Source organism: Aethalodelphis obliquidens, unplaced genomic scaffold (genome assembly GCF_003676395.1).
Source record: "Aethalodelphis obliquidens isolate GAN/ISIS:26980383/991018 unplaced genomic scaffold, ASM367639v1 scaffold9, whole genome shotgun sequence".
NCBI classification, from domain to species: Eukaryota; Metazoa; Chordata; class Mammalia; order Artiodactyla; family Delphinidae; genus Aethalodelphis; species Aethalodelphis obliquidens.
The window spans coordinates 27164950-27186530 of record NW_020837953.1 but is presented as its reverse complement, the minus strand read 5'-3'; the positions used below and the strand labels follow the sequence as shown (position 1 = coordinate 27186530).

At 39.9% G+C, this 21581-nt stretch overlaps 1 protein-coding gene and 1 pseudogene across 5 annotated transcripts in view; one reads left to right on the top strand and one right to left on the bottom strand.

The window, feature by feature from the left end:
• Nucleotides 1–21383, bottom strand: part of TSLIG1 (tRNA splicing ligase complex subunit 1) — a 72132-nt gene extending 50749 nt beyond the window's left edge. For 2 of the 5 annotated variants that reach the window (XM_027109271.1, XM_027109272.1), the window contains exons 1-6: nucleotides 21191–21383; nucleotides 12869–12893; nucleotides 12475–12596; nucleotides 12178–12260; nucleotides 11180–11232; nucleotides 9135–9171 (exon numbers count right to left, since the gene is read on the bottom strand). In XM_027109271.1, the coding sequence (XP_026965072.1) occupies nucleotides 9135–9171; nucleotides 11180–11232; nucleotides 12178–12260; nucleotides 12475–12596; nucleotides 12869–12893; nucleotides 21191–21287 (417 nt within the window). In that variant the 5' untranslated portion in view covers nucleotides 21288–21383. Of the gene's footprint in view, nucleotides 1–6951; nucleotides 7764–9134; nucleotides 9172–11179; nucleotides 11233–12177; nucleotides 12261–12474; nucleotides 12597–12868; nucleotides 12894–21190 lie in introns of those variants that run through there. The other 3 variants (XM_027109270.1, XM_027109273.1, XM_027109274.1) reach the window with 3 other exon arrangements.
• Nucleotides 9186–10612, top strand: LOC113621883 (transmembrane protein 126A pseudogene; annotated as a pseudogene).
• Nucleotides 21384–21581: the final 198 nt, after the last annotated feature.

Here is a 21581-nt window from a genome sequence, read left to right as displayed (position 1 = left end):
TCAGGCGGTTGACCACGTGGCTTCATCCTACTCTCCGGGAGGACTGCACCAGTGAGTGGGATTAAGGAGTAGGAATCTTTCTTTTCCTTTTCAGTCCTGTTTCCCGCACAACTACTTTTCCTGGAAAGTTATCACAGAGTCCAGCAGCGAGATCCCCGTAGAGAACCTCAAAGTTCCCCGTAGAGGCCCTGACATACCAGACACCCCTAAAGCTAAATTCTGGGGGTGCAAGATGAATAGAAAACGCTGTGTTGTGTGCAGTGTGCACCCGATAAAGAGCCCCTATTTGCCGGGTCCCTACTCGATCCAAGGCCGCTGAGGTAGGCACACATGCCTCCCCACTTAAAACAGGAGGAAACTGAGGCTTGAGAACGGACCCGTCATTGAGTCCAGCCCACGCAGTGGGTTGGCTAGCGGTGTCCGAAACCGCCGCCCTACCGCCAGGGGGAGCTAGTGTCCTTTATCTCTACTCTCGGTTCCCATAGTGCAGTCTGTGCGTCACAGAGGGTCACTGCCTTGGGCGTCACCCCCATTCCTCCCCACCCCCGTCACACAGAGGGGGGACCGCGCCCTTGGCCTCGCTGCTGCTGGAAGAGATGTACCGGATGAGAGCCTAGCTCTCCAGATTCTGTGGTCACTTCACTGACGTTTTTTAGTTTACCTGTCTTGCCTCCCTCCCCTCCTTGAAAAATTGAGCAACAAATGTTTTAGCCTGACAGCCAGGTGAGGTAGGTACTACTGTATTATGGCAGATGAAGAAACTGAAGCTTAGAGTGGTGAAAAGACTTGCCTAAGTTCAGAAAATTTAGGAGGTTTCAAGAAGGAAACTGGAAGGAGAGGCCTTGACTCCTACCTTTAGGTAACAGACATACATATAAACATCCACATATTGGAAGATGAGGCATTTGTAGTGACTTCGGGAACCCTTGTCACATGCAAGGGAGAGAAATGAAATAAAGTCCTGGGGGAATTTTACATTCCAGCTGGAGAGACATACATATATGGCCAATGACGATGTGTGGTAGATAGTACCAACAGCCAGAAGTACATCCATTTATTCACCCAACCAATGTCTCAATATCTACCAAGCACCCAGATTCCTAAATGGAATTCAGACAAAAAATTTGGGTGGGGAGAGTATCACATTTATTAATTTCGTTTTTACTCAAAAATAAATACAGATAACAAAAATGGTCCTTAATGCCAACATGTAAAATAGCAATGCTATATTTAAAATGAAAAAAAAAAAAGATGATTTTAAGCTACACCTTGAATAATGGAAAGAACATCCAATTAGGAGACACAATGAAAGGAAAAGATAAATGATCAGTATAACTAAGGAAAACTAGCAAATAGTTGAGTACAGGGGATGGAAGTGTAAGAGGAGTTCAAGAAAACTCCAATGTGGGCTGTGGAAGGATAAGAGCACTGTTGATAAAAACAAGGAACTCAGAATTTGGATATGAAAACATGACATTAAAGATCTCTCCCTAAGGAGCATGTCACTAGGGGGCTTTGGAATCAGGAAGAACTGGAAGCATCACTGAAACAGACCATTAAAAGATGGAAGGTACAAATAATAACCAGAAGCCAGTTCCCTTGCTCCTTAAGGTGCTTCCAACTTCAAAGCGGAGTTGACTACTACACACATTAGCTGACTTAAGGAACTTTATGCAATTGTTGTAAAACAAAGAGAAAAAGAATCTGCACAAGAATTCAAAGGTAGGAACTGGTGAGTTGTATGGTGTGAACTTTGATGGTGGGTGATGGTGGGCGGGCTACACTGGTACTGAGAGAAGACTTGGAGAGGCCATGGGAACATAAAGGCAGAAACAAAGTTACCCTATAATTGATTCATCTTTCTTCTAATTGTGACACACCCCTTGAATGGTTAATACTTCGAGTTGCAAGGGAATCAGGATGGGACAGTAAAATGGGGGTCCTGTAGAAAGGCACCCAGCTTGGCATAAAGGGACAAGCACAGCTTTTGAAAACAGCTCAACTCTGATAATGGAAGAAAGAAAACTAGACTAATATAGGAAAGATTTGGAGTAGAGAAGCGGGAAAGGAAAAAGTCTGAAGAGAAAGCAGGAGGAGAAGCAGAAGGGAGTGGCTTTGTTTGCCCTTCTTAATAAACAAGAGACTGGCAGAATGGCACTGGCTCCAGGGTTATCCTCAGGCTGGTCACCCCCTAACCAAGTGCTGTGGCCTTTTTAAAAAATTAAAAGGTGGGGCTTCCCTGGTGGTGCAGTGGTTGAGAGTCCGCCTGCCGATTGGGCCCGTGAGCCATGGCCACTAAGCCTGCGCGTCCGGAGCCTGTGCTCCGCAACGGGAGAGGCCACAACAGTGAGAGGCCCGCTTACCGCAAAAAAAAAAAAAAAAAAAAGTAAAAAAATTAAAAGGTGAAAAAGTAAGGGGGCTGTTAGCTTTTAAGCTTGTCCCAATAATAGTACTAGCCCTCACTGAGCATTACTATGTGCCAGGCACTGTCTTGAGTTTTATGTGTATACATTTATTTAATTCTCTCAACAACTATTGTCACGAGTTAAAATTTGGAAATTGAGGCACACGGAGATTCAGCAACATGCCCCAAAGTGGAGAGTTAGTAAATGGTGGAACCAGGACTTGAACCCCCATGATCTGGCTCCAGTTTGTGCTGTTAACCACTGTACCCCCAAAATCCTCAAAATAAAACTGTCAGCACAGTAGTGTTTAAATTCGACAGTTCCAAGTATAATTCCAAAATTACTCCCTTCCTCTTCTTCTACAAAATAAGATTCTTAACTATGGTAGCAAAGCTGGGGACACCTGGTCGGTGAGTAGTCACTATCTCCGTTTCAGTGTTGAAGAAACCCAGCCTCAGAGAGGTTCAAGAAATTTCCCAAAGTCATATAGCCAGTGAGTGACATAGTCAGGATGTGAATCCATGACTCTAATGTACTTAAAGTTTGTATTTGGAAGTAATTTAAAAAACACACACAGTTGTGTATTTATTTGGCAATGGGAAAAAATAATATAAACCCACTATTTTCTACTGCCTTGTCCTGATACAAGATATTTCTATAGTCAAAATGTTTTTGCTAAATAACATTAGCTTTTGAACTTTTAGAGTATGTGTCAGAGAAAATGAGACAGCCATTGTCAATCATCTATTTCTGAGTTGCACCTTACAAATATCACCCAAATGTAAAGTGTTTCCTTATATATAAAACTTGAGGGCTTCCCTGGTGGCGCAATGGTTAAGAATCCGCCTGCCAATGCAGGGGACACAGGTTCGAGCCCTGGTCCAGGAAGATCCCACATGCTGCAGAGCAACTAAGCCCGGGCGCTACAACTACTGAGCCTGCGCTCTAGGGCCCGCAAGCCACAGGTACTGAGCCCGTGCACCACAACTACTGAAGCCTGCGTGCCTAGAGCCCATGCTCCACAACAAGAGAAGCCACTGCAATGAGAAGCCCATCAACACAACTAGAGAAAGCCCGCGCGCAGCAACGAAGACCCAACGCAGCCAAAAATAAAATAAAACTTGAGTAATGAGAGCTGTTGTGCTAACCTCACAGGGCTATTACCTGGATCAAAAGAACAGAACGTAAATGTGATTTGTTATATATTAAAAGATATCGTATAAATACAATGAACAGAGTCCTAAGTCCCAAATCTGCCTCTTCTAGCCAGTAGGTTTTAGGTGTCACTAATCCCCTTACTTGTAAAATGTAGGACAACTGTACTACATATAGAATTGCTGAAAGGACAAATGGGTAATATACAGAAAGCATCTGGGAAAATGTTTTGTACAGAGGAGACCTGGATATGTGTTTATGACAAAATAAATATGTTGGCCCTAAGACTACTTTCTTGCATGTCCAGAATTCAACATTAATTGTTCATTTTACAGGCAACAGAACAAAAAAGTACAGAGCATGTTATATGGGAAAACACATTGATAAATTACTACAGTCACTAAATTCTGAGGAAGTTTGCTCTGGAAGGAGCTTTTGGAAGCTATCTTTTCCAATTTCCTGTCCCCCCCTCCCACCCCCTGGTTTTTGTAGATGAAGAAACTACATTCTCAGTCTCAATCTGGAATTCCCCAAACCTTCTGAAGCTCAGACTTCAGGAAGGGGCAGAACTGTAGTCCACTTGGTGCGCTTCCCCCGCTTTGAGGAGGCTATAAACTGTACTTTTTCCACCATTTCTTTTTGAACATTCTCTTCCAAAGCCCAAGTGGTAATAGCAAGGTGGAAAGAGAACTAGCAAGGGTGGCTGTAAGGACACACATAACCACTTAGCCTTCTTGGAGAGGCACCAGTGAGAAAAAGTCATCACATCACTACTGTTACTTTCCTGAAAAGTCACTGCCATCATGTAACACAGCCCTGTACCCATGACAATGACTGTCTGATTAGTGAGCAGACCTGGATGGTGTGATCTGGACCTTTTAGGCTAAACTGTTCCAGTAAGATACCTTCTTTTTCTCAGCTCAGTTGTTTAAAATATTACTAGATCACAGAAACTTAGAACTGGAAAGGAATTGAGGAATCACTAATACACACCTATAATACATAGATGAGGAAGTAGGTCCAAGGTCAAACAGTAGTAGAGCAAAGGCTAGGAACTGAGGCTTGTGGCTTGGGATTCTTATGTTCTCATAGATATGCTCAAGGAGCTGACCTGCAGTCTCTGCCTAAGAGTTTGACGTTGCTCTAAGATGCTTAATCCACTGACCACTAAGTAACTGACCATCTATTATGTGCCATCTAGGAGCTTTCCTTCTATTCAGAGGTATGAGACTAGTGAACATTAAACAATTATAAAATTGAATAAGCCTGCAAATCTTTAAAGCTAACTAGAGAAGCATAGTTCAGAGACCCCTGAAGGCTGAATGGTAAGGGAGGCATTGTGGAAATGTGATTTGAGTTGGGTTTTTAAATTTTATTTATTTTTGGCCACTCTGCGAGGCTTGTGGGATCTTAGTTTCCCTACCAGAGATTGAACCCAGGCTCACAGCAGTGAAAGCACCAAGTCGTAACCACTGGACTGCCAGAGAATTCCCTGAGCTCGGTTTTAAAACGGAGCTGCAGACTAGCAACCTGTGGACCAGATTCTGCCCACACACAACCTGTCTGTACTTCATTGTGATGACCCATAGTGGTTTGGGTTTCTTTCCAAAAACTTGGGAGGTTTTACATAAAAATACCACTCTCTGGGGTTTTATGAAAAACTGCCACCCTAGGCTTGTATTCCCATTAGAAATGAGGGCTGGAGCTGAGAGGCAGCTGCCCGCTTGGCCCCTGCGTAAACCCTCAGTTCAACACCTGCAGCCCTCCCATTACCTGCCTGACTCCTTGGGCAGCGGATTTGCTACCCGACATCTTCAGAAATGAGAACGGCAGCCCAGAAGTAAGACAGAAGTGAAGATGGGTGGGTACGTTATGGGGAAGGAGAATTAGCTCTGCAATGGGGGAAATCTGTTCCTTAGGGAAAGACACATACTTGAAACTAGCAGAAGAATCTGGTGAGAGCACGGTGCAACCATCTCAATAAATAAACTAAAAATAAATAAAACGTGTGCTGCTACTGATGGATCAAGAATGCCAACACTTCACGTATAAAGGGTAACATACTCATTTTCCTTCTATTCAGTATCTTTGTTTTGGCATATTTTAAAACACAAACTAAATTTTAAAATTTACCTGAAATTGTAATGTTATAAATTTATTAAAAATAAGAAAATATAATTTGTCTTGCATAATTACATCTGCCTTGTTTTTATTGAGCCCCATTATACAGCTCTGGTGGTTAAGAGATATGGCTATGCTTTACCCCACCCCACCAAGTCAAATGTGTACCCTACCTGGCTTAATACATCCCAAGAGCTCTTCTTACTTTGGCTTCAGCTCTCCCATTCCCCTCACAGTATCCCATTGTTCACTTGCACAATCAACCCCCCCAAGTAGCCCATGATGTGTAAAGGAGTCGAAAGAAAGAGCCCCATCTCAGGCTGGAAATTCATCCTAACAAAAGGTAAAGAGATTCTTCTAGACATTGTTGTGCTTGGAGGTCCACAATTTACACTTATAAAATATGCCTGAGAATAAAGAAGGTAAAGGAGTGCTACCTCAGAGATCCTGCTGTGTATCCATTTGAAGAGCTACTATTAAAACCACAGGCTCGGGCTTCCCTGGTGGCGCAGTGGTTGAGAGTCCGCCTGCTGATGCAGGGGATGCGGGTTCGTGCCCCCGTCCGGGAAGATCCCCACATGCCGAGGAGCGGCTGGGCCTGTGAGCCATGGCCGCTGAGCCTGCGTGTCCAGAGCCTGTGCTCCGCAACGGGAAAGGCCACAACAGTGAGAGGCCCACGTACCGCAAAAACAAAAAACAAACAAAAAAACCCTCACAGGCTCTTGCCCTTGTCTTCATTATGCCCCGCTACTTTCTGTTAAATTCCCAGAGAGGGACTTCCCTGGCGGTCCAGTGGATAGGACTCCGAGCTTCCAAGACAGGCGGCACGGGCTCGATCCTTGTTTAGGGAACTAAGATCACACATGTCGTGTGGCGCAGCCCAGAAAAAAAAAAAAAAAAAATCCCCAGAGTAAAAATAATGTGGTGCTCCGAGAGAACAGTTAGAAAGCTCACAGACAATCTCTTCCTTTTAGGTCAAGTTCAGCACACTATAATGATATTTGGCAGCACCCAGTGGCAATCTTTTTTCACATATGTGTGAATAAATAGCAACTTTGCAAACTCTTGCATCACAAGGAAGAATACCTCAATCAATGAATAGAGAATGGAATAATGCTGCAAATCAAATGAAAGCAGCCTCATGTTTTCAAAGGTTATCTACTTTGAAAAGTTCAGATCATTTTAAAGTTGTTTTCCTGGCCTCCTGTCTCCTTAGGAATGAAAAGCTTAGGTAATTTTTAAAAACAAAAGACATTTTAAAAAATTCTCCTTTTCTTCTCTAAATATAATGGCTTTAATATAAAACTATATGTTAGAAAGAAGGGCCCATTGGTACATGCATCAAATTTTTCTTATGGGAAAACAGGAAAGTGTCAATACTTCAGTGCTTAGAAAAAAGTGAGAACAGTAAATCAGGGCTCTTTCTAGAGAAGCCTTCCAATTGTTCAACTATAATTGTTTCATCTGAGAAAACCAACTGGATTACAGGATGGCTCTTTCCCACAGCAATCTAAAACGACCTCTTTTCATGTACGTATAGAAAATATATGTGTTAACCAATTTGGAAGAAAAGCAAAATCCTGGTTGTAGGATTCCTCAAATTTCTTTTTTTTCAAGCTGCATTCAGTAAGAGCATGGGGGCTTCAGAGTCTCTCAGGCTGCTCTTAGATCAATGATCCTTTCTGGGACCAGGCTGGAGGGCTGGCATTCCATGGGAAGGGTGTAAGGCACCTGCTGCTACAGCAGGGAATTAACAAATGAGATGCCATACTTGCCGCCTAAAGGCTTCTTTAAACTTTGAATATTTGGATAACACAGACCAAGGCTGTACCTAGATTTTCCATTTCTGTAAGTCACATTTTAATTTAAAAATTTCTGTTCTGCAAATCTCCATATATTAAGATACTGCAGAATTTATATCATGGTATCATGGTATCTTCTCAGAAGGAAGAGAAAAAACAGTTCTTCATAGGGAGGTTCTTTTTTGTGTGTGTCTTAAATGTCAATGATCACAAAAACTTCTGGCTTCTCTTCATTATAGACCTGCATTGCTGAATATGTTATTGCCTTGACTTCAGTTCCCTGAAGTTGGGGTTAAAGAAAAAACAGGAAGAAAAAGGACATCAAAATCAGAATCATTAACTCTAGCAATGATTGGCAGAAAGTCAAAATTCTAATATTGCTCTGAAAAACTCAGACGAAACAATTAGTTATCAAATTAGTATAGTATTATCCACTGATCCAGTAAAAATGAGAGGCAAATATGTACAGCAGAAAAATCACTGAGTTAGGAGACGAAGCATATTATAGTCCTGGCTTTGTTTGCAACTGGATACAGAAGCTGTCTGACCTCTCTGGGCATCAGCTTTTTCATTTATCAGATGGGTTGAATCCAAGAACACAAAGCTTTCCTACTGTTTGGGTCAGGGCTCCTTCTTAAGGCTTCTTCCATACAGTCGAACCTGGGCCCTAGGAACTCGGCCTATTCCCTTCTCTGAATGGCAGTCAAATGCCTATTATCCACCATCTCCGTTTAGATGTCTAATAGGTATCTCAAATATAACAAACTCAAAAAGAAAATGCCACTGTCATTTGTATTATAAAAATAATTTGTTTTTAGTCCACATGCTTTCTCTCTACTGGCTTCTGTTCCTTTTATGCTTCTCTTCCCCGAGGCTGCCTCCCAGGCTTCATTTTATTGTACTGTGGTTGAAGAAATTCTATTGCAGCTACCGGAAGCAAACAGGATTTTCCAGTCACCTCCAACTAACTTAGGTCTCCTTGGCCTAAACACAGGAGTCAGCGAACTACAAATTGAAGGCCAAATCCGGCCTGCCACCTATTGTTGTACAGCCCCACGAACTAAGAATGGTTTTTACATTTCTAAATAGTAGTGGAGGAAATGTTTAAAAAAAGTTTTACTGGAACACATCCACATTCATTCATTAATGTGTTGTCCTTGGCTGTTTAGTGCTATATATAAGAGAAGAGTTGAATAGTTGCTCTTCCATCATTCTCTGCCCACAAAGCACAAAACATTAGGAAAAAAATTGCCTACCCCTATTCCAACAGATTTAACTCGTATAGAGCGAAGCCATACATGCTGGCAAATACTGAATCTGGAGAAGCACAAAAGGCAGAAGACACTTTAGAGAACATCTAGTCCAACACCTTCATTACGGGGGAGGACATCAAAACTCGATAAGGCAAAGGGATTTTTACACCCCACAACTCTGTAACAAACCTGACCCTATGACCCAAGTGCTGATTCCTAATCCTCCAAATCAGGTGTGTGAAATCAGTGTTTTAACATAATATGTCCCACAGGTCATATTAGTCTGAGAAAAATTTAGGACTTTACACCAACTTATTAGAACTAGTTAACTGTCACATTTACTGACTTTATGGTAAGGTAGTATAAAATGTTTCTAATGGCTGGATTTAAAAACATACCTGAGGGTGCTTGGACAATGAGAATTCTTCTCCCCACCTTGAGAAGGAAAAGTGAAACATGATTAAGATTTCCAGGATTTAACATTTATTCTCTCTTTCCACATTTTAAAATAAGCCTTATAAATGTGGTTTAGATACTAGAAAGCCAAAAGAGATGGAGGGGGAAGGGAGCTATAAATTTCAATTTGATTGTTAGCAGATACAGCTGTTGAGGGACTTATGTGTACAACAGCCATTTCAAGAAGGTTGATAGTTGCTCTTAAAAAAAAAAGTGTCCTAGCATAAGGTACATAGGTAGATTCTCAATAAACATTGTTTAATGAATATTGGTTCACAACAGAGTAGCATGTTCAAAATTTTCACTGTACTCAGGACTACAGAACTAATTAATATCTTCCACTGGAGAAAGCCCGTCTGAACACCATAAAGGCAAAATACTAGATTCTGTAATACAGTCTGAACTTGGTTTGTATTTTATAACTTTTCAAAAAATGTCCATGGTGTGTACATGCAAGGCCCTAGAAAGGTACCGCCCTGGAACCTGGGATGAACATCCTCTCTCCCTTCAACACTAATGTGGCTGAAGATCACAGTAGCAGAAGCAGTAGTAGAAAGAGCAACGTTTTAAAATTCTGTTCAACTATTTATTAGCTAAGTACCCTTGGACAACCCTGTTTTCTTACCCATAAAAAAAGGGAGGAGGAGATAATAAAAGCTCTCACTTTACAAAAAGAAACTAAAAAAATTCAACATAAAATAGAAAAGATAAGCTCTATATAAAAATAACCTAAAAGAGCTGCGTAAGGGTTGGAGTGAGCCCTCACGTGGCTGAATAAGACCAGAGGAGGCAGTGAGTGCTGGGAGGAAAGTGTAAAGCTCAAGATGGAAAATCGTGAACCAGATGATACTGTCAAGGAGAACTTAATTGATATCACAACCAGAAAAATTAACCAAATTCCAAAACAGAAAGGAATCTTCTTGAAAATGGATCAACATATGTTGGACTTAATGCTGCCCTCTATGGCCTAATAGCAGATAGTCTTTTTCGACGAATCTTACATGTGATACAGGCTCATATACCTGCTGGCTTAGCAATGGCAGAGATCCCATTTTTGACGGCACACGTATCTTACAAAGATTTTGTAAGTTTACCTTTGAATACAGGTGATTTGCATTGTGAAACCTGTACCTTCACACGAGGTGAATTGGTTGGTCTTGTTTTTGGTGGTCTGTACCCTGTTTTCTTGGCTATCCCTGTGAATGGTGGCCTAGCAGCAAGATATAACTCAGCCCTGCTACCCGAGAAAGGAAACATCTTAAATTACTAGATTAGGATTTCTAAGCCTATCTTTAGAAAGATGTTATTTCCCATTTTGCTCCAGATTGGGTTTGCAGCATACCTTGGGTCTAGAGAATATAAACTACTTATAAAGGCTTTTTAGTTACCTGAACCTGTCCTAGAAACCGTGATTGTTAAGTAAATCTGTACACAAAAATAAAAGAGTAAAAATAACCTATATCTAAGTATGAATAAACAGAGACTTGTTAAAAAAAAAAAAAAAAACACCTAAAAGATATCATTAAATGACTGAAGAAACTCGGAAAACACCAAATCCAATCAAAGTGCCATAATCAAGTGTTTGCAAACTCTGGAAGGAAGTGTATAACTTGTTAATAGAAGGAAATGGAGTCCAGGTGTGAGGATCTATAAGAAAGGATGCATCAGCATTTCTCATCACCAAGCTAAGCTTTATGCAAATATCTGTGCCATCTACCAATGATATATTTTTTGTGCTAAAAATCAACAAATTGGGAATCCTGTTTAATAACACACATCAACTTTGTTCTGACAAGTTTCTGGTCCACCAAACCTGAGGTGAACCCTGGCTCCTAGGTATCTCAAGAAGCTTAACCTGCAAAGCCCTACTGGGATGCAACTGGTCTTCTGACTTAACATTGCTATTTGTCTTCCTGCCCACTGAGTTCACTGAAGAATAACTTAACATCTTTCATGACCCGCTACTTAAAAGGTTTTCAAAACTTACCCAATTGACCGTAATTTGAAATTTCTTTGATCAATATTAAGTACTTTTACTTCCTAAAGAAGAAAAAAAATTTCTTTTAATTTTAATATATGCTCATAACAGACCAGCTCCTAAAACATGTCTAGGTTATCATCTTTTCAAGATAATAGCATAAAACTTCTCTGAAGCAAAGAAAACTAAAATGTTAACTAAAACAGAATAACAAACTATATATTTCAAGGAAATAGTTTTTTCTTACATATTCAAGGGACATATTCTTAAAAATGTACAATCTAAAAATATGAGTCAAAAGAATTTTTCTGTAAGATACATAGAGGAGGATGACCTAGGATTTCAATCACTCTGGATTTTTTTCAGCTTTATTTATTTAGAGTTGACAAAACTCTCAGCCTATTTTTATATAATATTGTAGGATGAATGACCCAGTTCTGTAGGACGAATGACCCAGCTGGAAGAATATACGTAGTGGAGCTGGTAAGGGAGAGAATGGAGGAATTACGGAAGCAAGGAAGGCCATGTGTGTTAGATGACAATGAGGTTGGAGAGGTGTTCCCTCTGGAGGTTGGTGGCAACAAGTAAACTCCATTTGGCTTTTCCTTTTTCACATTAAGGAAAACTAAAAGCATCCATTTTTAAACTTAGGCCAACATGGTAGAACTGCCAAATTACAAATGGGACAAAAGGAACATATGGATGGACATAAATACAGCTCAAACTTGGGAGACATAAAATGTGCAGAGACAGTGGCAACAATAGGTGCGTTCTTGTCACACAATCCTGATGAGTGACAAGTATATAATAAGAGATCTAAATACAAAATGCACATACATAAGCAAACTCGGGTTATCCAAGAAGAGCCTATGGTTATTATAATTTCTGCAAATCATCATCTGTATGGCTTGGTTTTGCATCACATGTTCTAATTTAAATCACTAGTCTTATTATAAAATATGGGTAAGAACGCATTTGCTCAGTAAAAAAGAAAAACTTTTGCTTACCCGGGCTATGAAGAATTCATCAGCACTGAATTTATAAAGCCATTCATTCAAAAAGTGAAACAGAAGAGATTGTAAGTCATCTCCTACACAGGATCAAAAAGAACCATGACAGTATCATGTTTAATAACTCTTGTCTCTAAAAAACTGGTTTGAATTTAACAGTGCAATGAATTTCTTAGGCTAGTTGAAAGAACAAGCTCATAATCAACTTTGTTGTTCTTACTGTGAGCATATACTGAATTTACATAGAATACTGAACAGCTATAACAATTTCTTCCTTGTGAATAAATTGGTTACCTTGGGTTTCTACTTCTGTTGCTTGGAGGGGCTCCACTGTCCCAGTATCTGTCATATAACCAAACATGGCCATTGCACATTGCTCAAATGCTTCCTCCAGAGTATCTCCCCATGCGTGTAACCTAAAGAAATACATTCATGCCCTGTGTAATATAATCCACTGCAAAGCAGAAAACTTGTGAGGAAAGTCAAAATAAAATTAACATGATAAATACAAAACCAAAGGTCTCAGTTTAATGACACTGAAACCAGATGCTTTTAAACCATCATTTGCATGTCGTAAAGGAACCAAAAGAGGAGGAGAAAAATTAAAACTCGGGACATCAAGATTAAAACATCAGCCTTCCTATGTTAAGCACGTGGTTGCAAAGGCATAAACTCTAGCTATACTCACTGGACATCAGCTGTATGATCCAAATCTGAGGGAGAGAGGAAAAAACACTTATAAGTAACTAAACTTGACTTGCAAATCACAAGAAAATAACTCTAGATCATTACTAAGAACATAATCCTTGAACAGCAAGAAAATGTGGGCTGGCCACACACCTTTCACTAACCATTTACACAAAAGTTAATTGTTCTGTTAAGGGTTATTTTTTATTTTTTAAAAATTTCTTCTAAGCATTCACAGTTATTATTCTGTTAATATTAAATAAAAGAATTAATAGTTCCATAATATTAGCATATTGATGCTAAAGGGTTATTTTTTTAAAAGCCTAGATTTATATTTAAATGAATGACAATTTCTGGAAGGCATCACGGCCACGGTCTTCTAGGTGATCTAAAAAGTGTCTAATACATCATAGTTTTTCAATAAACAAATGCCATTCTCTGCCATTAGTTACTTTTCCTCAACAAAACAAATCAGTATCTTTTCTAAATATCTACTTGTGTGAATGACCAAAATTCTAGAAACTACATCATCAAAGATACAAAATTCCAGATTTCATTTCACCTTTTCATGAACAGCTAGCCAAATCCCAAACAAAACAGTTTTTTATTTTTAACAAGAGCCAAGTTTTATATTTGTTGATTTCTTTCATTTGAAGGACTCCTCACTGATATCCTTGACCAATAAAACTGTTTTGGAAAGTAAACTCTACAATAATGTATTATGAGCTTTTTCCTGATATTCTCACAGCAACACTAGGAAATAACAACTGCTACTACAGCAAGTTCCCATTGGATCTGTTATCTCAAGATTTCAGAGTCAGGACTTCCCTGGTGGTCCACTAGTTAAGAATCTGCCTTCCAAGGCAAGAGATGTGAGTTCGATCCCTGGTCAGGGAACAAAGATCCCACATGCCAAAGGGCAACTAAGCCCACGCACCACAACTAGAGAAGCCCAAGTGTCACAATGAAGATCCAGTGCAGCCAAAATTTAAAAAATTAACTAATTAAAAAAAAAAAGATTTTAGAGTCTATCCTTCACTCTTACCTGACTTCCATCAATTCTTCCTGCTTAGAATCATAGAATATTCAGGCTATAACAAAGTCTTAGAGTTCATTTAACAGAATTCCTTCAATTACAAGAAGAAACCTGAAATCCAGAGAGATTGTGCGACTTGTTTAGGACTACACTGCTGATTAGAGTTGGGACTAGAATTGAGATTTTCTGACTCCCAGTTTAGTGCCGTTTACATAACACATCTTGTTCTGGTAACACTCAAGGTTTAAGCTCATCTCTAATTTACTCAGAATATTACTGAGAACTCAATACATTTTAGGCATTAAGAGGCTCAATGATCAGCAGAGATGACAAACAAGTTAAAAGAAAATAACAGGTTTATTAACCCTAGAGAAATGAAAGTATGTGGCCACAAAAGGACATAGAAGGTTCACAGCAATTTTATTCCCCCAAATTAAAAACCCCATATCCATCAAGAGAAAGGATAAACAAACTGAGGAATACAATGCCACACTACTCAGCAATAAAAAAGCGTGAACTACTGATACAATGCATTAACAAGAGTCAGGGAGCTCACCTCTTTCCCCTGCTGTCAGTAGTTACTGAATAAAATCCATTCACCACTTTAACATCTAGCTGTGTTTGATACTGAGTGAAGAAGCCAGACAGAAAAGAATCTATACTGTGTGATTCCACTTACACAAAACTCTAAAACAAAAGTAAACTGTGGTGATAGACATCAGAGCAGTGCTTGCCTCAAGGTAAGGGGCTAGGGGACTAACTGGAAAGGAGCAAAGGGAACTTTCTAGGTTGACAGAAATGTTCTAGAGCTTGACTCGAGTACTGGTTACACAGATGTTATTTGTTTATCAAAACTCATTGGACTTGGGCTCCCTGGTGGCGCAGTGGTTGGGAGTCCGCCTGCCGATGCAGGGGACGCAGGTTCGGGCCCCGGTCCAGGAAGATCGCACATGCCGCGGAGCAGTTGGGCCTGTGAGCCGTGGCCGCTGAGCCTGCGCGTCCAGAGACTGTGCTCCGCAACGGGAGAGGCCACAACAGTGAGAGGCCCGCGTACCGCAAAAAAAAAAAAAAACTCATTGGACTTTATACTTAAGATGTGAGCACTTTTATTACATGTAAATTGTACCTCGATTTTTTAAAAGACGGTTTGGTTTAAAGAGACAATGACAGATTGCTATAGGGCAGTAGTTCTCAAATTTTTTGGTCTCAGGAACCCTTTATTCTCTTAAAAATTACTGAGGACCTAAAGAGCTTTTGTTTATATGGGTTGTACCTGGCAATATTAACCTAGAAATTTTAACTGAAAAAAAATTTTAAGTATGTATTAATTCACTTAAAAATAATAACCCAGGGACTTCCCCGGTGATGCAGTGGTTAACATTCCACCTGCCAATGCACGCCACAACTACTGAAGCCCGTGCGTCCTAGAGCCCCAAGCACCACAACTACTGAGCCCACGTGCCGCAACTACTAAAGCCCGAGTGCTATAGGGCCCACGGCTGCAACTACTGAAGCCCGCGTGCCTGGAGCCCAAGGTCTGCAACAAGAGAAGCCACTGCAATGAGAAGCCCGCGCGCTGCAACAAAGAATAGCCCCCCTCTCGCCGCAACTAGAGAAAGCCCCAGAGCAGCAACGAAGACCCAATACAGCCAAAAATAATAAATAAATAGATACAAATAATAAGCCCATTTTATTTAACATAAATTATATATTTTTATGAAAAATGACTACATTTTCAAAAAATGTAGTGAGAAGAGTGGCGCTGTTTAGCATTTCTGCAAGTATTTTTAATGTCTGGCTTTTCAGTGTGCTGCAATCCCACAGATATGCAGGAGGAAAAAGGAGTATTTTAAGAGCTAAAAAAAAATGTGGACTTTCCTGGTGGCACAGTGGTTAAGAATCCGCCTGCCAATCCAGAGGACATGGGTTCGAGCCCTGGTCCAGGAAGATCCCACATGCCGTGGAGCAACTAAGCCCGTGTGCCACAACTACTGAGCCTGCTCTCTAGAGTCTACGAGCCACAACTACTGAAGCCCGTGTGCCTAGAGCCCGTGCTCCACGGCAAGAGAAGCCACCGCAATGAGAAATCCACGCACCGCAACAAGGAAGAGCCTCCACTCGCCGCAACTAGAGAAAGCCTGCCCGCAGCAATGAAGACCCAGTGCAGCCAAAAATAAATACATAAATAAATAAATTTATTTTAAAAATGCATATGGGCAGCACAGCCGGAGTAAGGAAAAAAAATTGTATATAGTCTTCCTTCACCAAAACTAGAAACTGGTGGTTTTTTAAAGGTTAGTTGCAATGCAGAATCTGAGGCTTTAACAATGAATTTTTCAAACTCTGTAACATTAAAATCCATTGCTCTATCTTGTGCTTAGAACAGATCTTATCTATGCCTGATTGTGTAATATCAAGCATTGGTTTTTGGGATAATATCAGTTCTTCGATGTTGACACATTCTATAGAATTTTTAAAAATCTATTTGTTAATATCACCTCCAATCTCATCAGAAAAGTCTTTAAGCACTGGGAAACCGTGAAGCTCATGATGGCAGATACAAGTTTTCCAAAATTCTGATTTCACTTGAAAGCTTGAATTTTATCATTATATAATATACATTATCAGTATACCAACAAATATTGTTATTTTCCTTGATGTGACAGATTACTTTATTTTCAAGAAGATATTGGAAATACCCAAGTCTGAATAACAATAGTATGTCTTTCAGTCATTCTTTTGAGAAAAAATAGTGTTCCGAGAAAAAAGGCATCTCACAACTCAAACAATCACAGAAGTTCTTTTCCTCAAGGTAAGCATCAATACTTTGAGAAGCAGCAGAAACACTATGCATACTTCCCATTTTGTTACACAGAATATTAAAAAGGTGTGTACTCAATGGTTAATATTTAATAAAATTAATAGTTCTTGCCAAGTCATCAAGGACATTTTTAAGTAAAAACGACTTTTTCTTTTTTTAATTATAAGTACATAGTGGTAAATAATACAATGGCTACCAATACAGTTTGGTGCCACTGCCTCAATTTGTGCCAAGGGGCCAGGACTTTTACCTATTACTGCCTCTGCACCACGAGTGCAAATATCAACACAGTGAAAAGAGCAAGTAACATCTAGTATTATTAAGAAAGTAGTTTTAACTTCACAGATCCTTTGAAAAAGTCTGGGGAAACCTAGGGTTCTAGAGACCACCCACTTTGAAAATTCTATTATAGGAGAGAATAAGAGATAAACTAAGCTAGACTAAGAGGTTCAGGTAAGAATTCCCAAAGGAAACAAGACTTAACACTTTATGTGCCAACAGACTAAGGATGATCTTTATCTATCTGCTCACTCATTTATTGCCAGTTTCCGCTCAGTGTCTGATACACAACAGGTGCTCAATAATGTTGCTGAATGAATATATGAGATGACAATTGAGCTGAGTCTTAAAGGAAAAACAGCGCTACAGGGAGAGCTTGGGGTAGATCTGGGGGTAGTCAGTGGCAAGAAATGAAGCTGGAAGAAACAGACTAATCTCACATTACATCAATGCCAAGATTCTGTACAAAATGTCGGCAAGTAGAATCCAGAATGACCAAGTGCGATTTATCCCTGGAATGCAAAGATTCAATTCTTAGGAAACAGATTACATCATCTCCATAGATGTAATCATGAGGCATAACATAAAAATTTTTTTTTTTTTTTTCGGTTTTTTGCCTCACTGCAAGGCTTGTGGGATCTTAGTTCCCCGGAAAGGGATTGAACCCCAGCCCGGCAGTGAAAGTACCGAGTCCTAACCACTGGATGGCCAGGGAATTCCCAAACAAAATGTTAACAGGATTTTTGAGCAAATGGTCTTTTCTCAACTATTTCTCAAAAATACACTATTGTTTATTTTTTCTCTCATTCTTTTTTTTTTATAAATTTATTTATTTATTTTTTTGGCTGCGTTGGGTGTTTGTTGCTGCATGTGGGCTTTCTCTAGTTTCGGCGAGTGGGGGCTACTCTTCATTGCAGTGCATGGGCTTCTCATTGCGGTGGCTTCTCTTGTTGCAGAGCATGGGCTCTAGGCATGCGGGCTTCAGTAATTGAGGCACATGCGCTCAGTAGCTGTGGCTCGCAGGCTCAGTAGTTGCAGTGCATGGGCTCAGTAGTTGCGGTGCATGGGCTTACTTGCTCCGCGGCATGTGGAATCTTCCTGGACCAGGGCTTGAACCCATGTCCCCTGCATTGGCAGGCAGATTCTTAATCACTGTGCCACCAGGGAGGCCCTCTTCGCTCATTCCTAATTGCTGCTTTTCACTGAATGTTTTTGTGGTATAATGAAAATATATACTTGGTCTTTGTCCCTGGTTCCTGGAACAGAGCTCTTAAAATCCTGGGAATTTTCTGAGTGACAGGAGTGTCACTCAGGGTTATTCATAAAGAGCCCCTTCTGACCACACTTGAGTCTATGCTAATAAGGTGATTCAGGGTTGGGCCCCTAAGTAGCCTCAGGATGGAGAGAAGATGAAACAAATGATTAAAAGGGGGGAGGGGATACCAACAGTAATTCTTATGGATCTTCACAAGCTGATTTTTATCTACATATAGAGAAAAAAATAAAAACAATAAGAATGGCAGGAAAGGAGCAAGTACTGAGAGGGAGATTGTCCTAGAAGATATTAAAAGATACAATAAAGCCTCAATAATTTAAAATGTGGCACTGGCACATAAAAAGAGAGCTACAACAAAGGAATAGAATAGTAAGTCCAGCTATAGACCTAAATATAGTTAGAGGAATTCTGTATACGATAAAGATGGAATATTTCAATCACAGGGGAAAAGACAGACTGTTGATAAATGATTTTATAGCATCTGGAAAATAATTATCAGATATTGATACTTAATTTCCACCTTACCCTAATCCTAAGGTATTCAAAATTTAAATATATATTTTTTAAAAACCATAAATACTAGAAACATGAACAATCTATAACTATTAGCAAAAATACGGTTCTCATAAATATGAGACAAAAAAAGCCAAACACAAAAGGAATACATACTACATGATTCCATTTAGATTATGTACAAAAACATGCAAAGCTCATGTATGGTGTTAGTAGTCAGGCTAATGGGAAAAATACGGAGAGAGGAGAAAGGAGCATGAGAGGGTCTTCAGGGATGCTGTAACATTCTGTTTTTTGATCTGGTTACTAGTTATACAGGTGTATCCAGTTTGCAAAAATTCATTTGTAACATGTGTACTCTTCTATATGTATCTTATACTAAAATATAAGTTTTATTTTGGGGAATTCCCTGGCAGTCCAGTGGTTAGAACTCTGTGCTCTCACTGCCGAGGGCCCAGGTTCAACCCCTGGGCGGGGAACTAAAATCCCACATCCCACAAGCCATGTGGTATGGCCTAAGAAAAAAAAAAAGGTTTATTTTCAAATGTACTAGAAGAAAACATGGGAGAATTAATTTACAGTCCCAGAGCGAGCAATGCCTTCTTAAGTATGATATCCCAGTAGCCATAAAAAGGGTTAACAAATTTCACTACATAAAAATAAACTTCTGCATAGTAAAAAAGACCAACAATCCAATAGAAAATATGGGTTAAAAATATGAGTATACACATTCCAGAAGGTAAATACAAATAACTCCAAACATACTAAAATACGTTCAGCCTCACTTATAAGTAAAATGCAATTAGTATAAGATATTTAACAGACTGGAAAAGATCAAAAAGTGTGGTAAAAAAAAAAAAAGTGTGGTAACACAGTAAATTGGTAAAAGTGTGAGAAAAGAGGCACAGTCGGGACTTCCCTGGTGGTCCAGTGGTTAAGACTCTGCGCTTCCAATGCAGGGGGCACGGGTTCACTCCCTGGTCGGGGAACTAAGACCACACCTGCCGCGCAGCACAGCGCAGCCAAAAAATAAATAAATTTTAAAAAGTAAAAATAAATTTAAAAATGAATTTAAAAAAAAGAATTCAGCCTTCTTAAAAGGAAAGAAAAAAGACACACACACAATGCTAGCAAGGGTATAAACTGGCACAACCTCAATGGAGAGCAATTTGGCAATAATTGTTGAAGTTTAAAATGCAGATATCAAAAAGATGTCTATATATGTATAACTGGATCACTTGGCTGTACAGCAGAAATTAACACAACATTGTACACCAACTACACTTCAATTTTAAAAAACATTGATAAAATGCAGATACCCTTTGAAAAAGCAATGTAACTTTTGGAAATTTATTCTACAGATACACATGCACATGTGCCAAACAATGGATGCACAGGTATAGCCACTGCTGCATTATTTTTATTGGCAAACGAGTATAAGTATAAACGTCCATCAACTAGAAATTGGTTAAGTAAATTAAGTAAACATACACCTTTGCATGTACACATAAGAAAATGTTAAGGATGGTCGATCTGGATAGCAAGACTAAGGGGCTGGGGATCAGGGCTGAAAGACTTTCGCTGCATACCTGTTGTATTTTTTGAATTCTAAATCATATATGTGACCTATTAAAAGTAATTTTTAAAAAATTAAGTGAGAGACAGTGAGCTAGGGAGATATGCAGGGTCCAGAAAGTACAGAGCCTAGTATGCTATGGTAAATAGTTGGACTCTATACAGAGGACAATGGGAAATCAATGAAAGAACTTTAAGAAAGGAAATAAGAGCCAGATTTGTGCTCCCCAAACCACATCCACCTTTAGGGACGGCAGCTTAACGTTTATGTACAACTTCAGAGTCTGCACTATACTTTCACATTTATTATTATCTCATTTATCCCTCACATGAAGGAACTGAGTGCAAAGAGGTTATGTGATTTTTTTGCCTAAAGTCACTAAGCTAAAAATGACAAAACCAGGTCTTTTTGCTAACAACACGATACAGGTAAGACACCAATTTAGAAGTCCCCTACTCAAAGCTCTCCGAGTCCTCTACCCTAGGCACACTCTAACTATCCCACAGTTGGAGGGAGATACTTGGGGGCGACAACCCCTCAAACACTTGAAAATACGTTACCTTCAGAATTAATACGGAAGTAAAATTCCCACAAGATAAACGTAATTAGGCATATGCAGAAAAAGTTCAAAAGGCTGTAAATTTGGGAGCCCGGGTTTCCCGACTCTCAGACCAGGAGGCTTTAGCCTTCAGCCTTCCCCAGAAAAGTACATAAAAGCCTACAATAAATGGCAAAACGGGAATGCCTGAGCCACCCTATGGGGCAAAATGGAAGAGGAAGCCGGAAGCCCCCGGCAAGGAGAGAAGTGAGCCACCTACTCACACTCGTACTTCCGATTGACTGGAGGATACTTGGCCTTGATCGCCTTCTGCTTCTCAGTCAAATTGTAATCTCTAACATTTTCCCCTTCCAGCGCCATGATTGCGGCTTGGGCCCCAAACTCAACTTCCGCCCTTCGTCAGCCGGACTTCGGCCCGGACTTACAACTTCCGCCCTAGACTCCGCCCCTTGACACACACCCTTAAAGGGCCAGGACTCCATTCTCGAGGACTTACTTAATCCCCTAAGACTTCCGTCCTAGGTCCCGTCGCTTGGAGATCTTTAAAAGTCCAAGGCCTCATTTTCTGGGTTTGCTTCATCAATAGTTCTAAGAACTAAGGGAACAAATAAATTGGAGGACCTAGGAGCAAGGGACACTTGAATTAGACATCTC